This window comes from Trachinotus anak, unplaced genomic scaffold, assembly GCF_046630095.1.
Source record: "Trachinotus anak isolate AG129_WGS33_773 ecotype Australia unplaced genomic scaffold, CSIRO_AGI_Tana_v1 ptg000021l, whole genome shotgun sequence".
NCBI classification, from domain to species: Eukaryota; Metazoa; Chordata; class Actinopteri; order Carangiformes; family Carangidae; genus Trachinotus; species Trachinotus anak.
The window spans coordinates 17,600,882-17,603,828 of NW_027273872.1; the positions used below are offsets into that span (position 1 = coordinate 17,600,882).

Below are 2,947 nucleotides of genomic sequence, written 5' to 3' on the forward strand. Positions count from 1 at the left end.
CTAAAACATAAATTAATCAACATGACTGTCAAAAAAAATGAACACAAGTGGCATCATAAAAAAGGCAGAGCAGTTTGAACAGTAGTGGATTTCATTGGACCGCACAAATGAACCTAATGAAGTGGTCACTGAGTGAATGTTTAGTCGCATATGCATTTGACCGCTTGCACTTGGAGGATGAAGTGTTATGGTTATTAAACACCCCTACAGACAGGAAGTGTCGAAGTCCTCATTCATCACAAAGTGACCGACAAAAAGAAAAATGTCTGTAATGTGCATGAACTTTGCTAAAACAGCGGGGTTTTGACGACAAAGGCGGCCATCAAACTAAAGAAGCTAATGCTGCAGGTGCAGAGCAGTGATTTCACAGTGAGCGTTGTGTGACGTAGCGCCAGGTAGAAACACTGACTGTACACGTCACCGTCCGCAGCGCAGAAACACGGAAGTGTCTGCGAAACCACGGCGAGGATGGCGCTGCGGGCTGCTGGGAGCTGTTTGTCGCGATTTCAGAGGAATTGTTTCAAGGTAATTCATGTCGTTATCTACTAACTTGGCGAACCGCTGACGTTAAATCTATTCACAGTGTCCTTTCTAAGTTTGTTAGGACGGAAACAGGGTCAGACAAAAACCGCAACTAGTTAAACTACCGACTTGAGTGACAGGTTCATTTGATTTGACTTTCTCAACTTTCATTTGTGGACTAAATGAATCGGTTTGCTGCCTCATTGCAAGGCTACGTCAGTGTTTTGCAAATACTACTACACTGTCCTTTCAGGTGCTTTCAGTATGTAGTACACATGCACCACCAAGGGGCGCTGTTGGTGCAGGAATACATTTCTATCGCTCCTGTTAAATTTGCCAACACCAATAAACCTTTAATCTGCTCTTCTCGCCTTTTAGATTGTCTCCATTCAAACGCTGGGAAATGTCAGATTCAAAAGAACCTGCCCAGTTGAAGTGAGCCATCTGGACCACATGGTTATCACTGTGAAAAGTGTACAAGACACCATCAACTTTTACACCTCAGTCCTTGGCATGGAGGTCATCACTTTCAAGGTATTCATTCATTAGATTCATTCAGATCTATTTACTGATCATCTCAAATGTGTAAATAGTGTAAATATAGTTGCCTTTGTTTTTCCCCCTCATGTGAAAGGACATTTGCAGTACTTTTCAATGATAATTCTTTCCTGGCTCCGATAGTAGCTACTGCTCTGTTACAAGATTGCTTTTAGTGACTGACTGATGTTATTGGCATAGAGTGAAAATGTCCAGAAACTAAATGTGAATTTACCTTCACAACTTGAGCCAGAGCAGATCTCATTGCCTGTAGGTTCATCTTAATGTACACATGACAGCTTAAGTTTTTAATGTAAAGGTGAGACTGCTGGAAAATATTCTTGTGCTCTTGGTGTGAGAGAAAATCCACTAGGTGGCAGGCTTTGATTAAAAGTCAGCTACTCAGTCCCAAATGAGAGACCTTGAATGTTCAAACGTTTCGTCATATCCACACATGTCATCTCTGCATCTTGTAGGGAAACCGTAAGGCTCTGGGCTTTGGTCAGCAGAAGTTTAACCTTCACCAGCTGGGTCAGGAGTTTGAGCCAAAAGCCAAGCATCCAACCTCTGGCTCTGCAGATCTGTGCCTCATCACCAAAACCCCTCTGGCTACAGTAGCTGCACATCTGAAGGTAGTTCAGCCAACACTACAGACTGTCTTGAATTCCTAATGTCAGTCTTAATCCTGTAAGGTGGCCACCATTTTAAAACCACTTGACCTATAGTCAACTTTGATTGTCACATTTCTTTAGCTGCAATTGCAACATTCGGTCTCAGTTTCTACCGTCTCTCCTCCTTTGCAGGATTGTGGAGTCAAGATAGAAGAGGGTCCAGTGGAGAGGAGTGGGGCTGTGGGGACAATCACTTCTCTGTACTTCAGAGATCCAGACCACAATCTCATTGAAGTGTCAAACTACAACCAGTCAACATAGGAGGGATCTTCCTGAGACCTCCTCAGCCTTATTTGTGAACACCTGAAAACAGATTCAAATTCTGCACCAACTTTGTTTATTGAGCCTACTTTGTACAATTACTGTTTCAGCAAAGAGGCTTTGAGACCAAAATAACTTCAGTTCAAACAACACTAGATTGAGACCGGGCTAGATAACATCAGTTGGCTGTGTGGAGACACAGTTCCTGCGTAGTTCTGTTGACCATTAGTTGCTATCTTAATTATGTGTGGAGAAAGGCTGTTTTGTTTTTTGTAATAGCAGGAAAAGTGAAAAATTCAACACCTGACAAAGTTTAGCTATATAAGCAGACTTATGAAGATTTTTTTTCTCTATGAAACCAAAAAGTAATTAAAGGTTCTTTCTTGTTCTTGTTATAAAATAACTTGCCCATTTGAATATAAAAAAATACTTATTTCCATTGCTTGTGATTCATAAGGTTTTATAGAAATCATGTAAATTTTACTTAATAATCTATATACATAATACACAATATTACAACAGCTGTTCTAAAAGCTCACAGGTTCAGTACAAGACTTGCAATACACAATGTTTCACTCACTGTATTTACTTCAAATACTGCACCCACTGAATATACAGCATGTACTGTGCGGAAGAGTTTGCATGTTAATTTAGTAAAATTGAGATTTTTCATCTCTGAGTCCTAATAAATGAGCTGGGGTGATTGAATTGATGTTTGTGTGGATATGTATGACTTGGCCAATGTGTTCTTTATTTCTACACATTTTAATGTTTCTTAAAAACTTAATACAAAGACAAAATGAGTTCCACACACTTAAAGGATAGGTTGACTTAAAGAGCAGTCAGGTATCAGTATGAACACTGAAACAGGTTTTGCTTGCTTCATTCCTCTTGTTCATACTAGCCATTAAAAGACACCTTCCTGTGCGATACAAGTAGAATGTATATGTAGATGT

At 40.1% G+C, this 2,947-nt stretch overlaps 1 protein-coding gene across 1 annotated transcript; it reads left to right on the top strand.

The window, feature by feature from the left end:
- Positions 1–366: 366 nt before the first annotated feature.
- Positions 367–2,699, top strand: glod5 (glyoxalase domain containing 5). Its single transcript, XM_071506936.1, has 4 exons — positions 367–525; positions 901–1,056; positions 1,536–1,691; positions 1,863–2,699. The coding sequence occupies exons 1-4, from the start codon at positions 469–471 to the stop codon at positions 1,989–1,991; spliced, it is 498 nt and encodes a 165-aa protein (XP_071363037.1). The 5' UTR covers positions 367–468; the 3' UTR covers positions 1,992–2,699.
- The last annotated feature ends 248 nt before the right edge of the window (positions 2,700–2,947 follow it).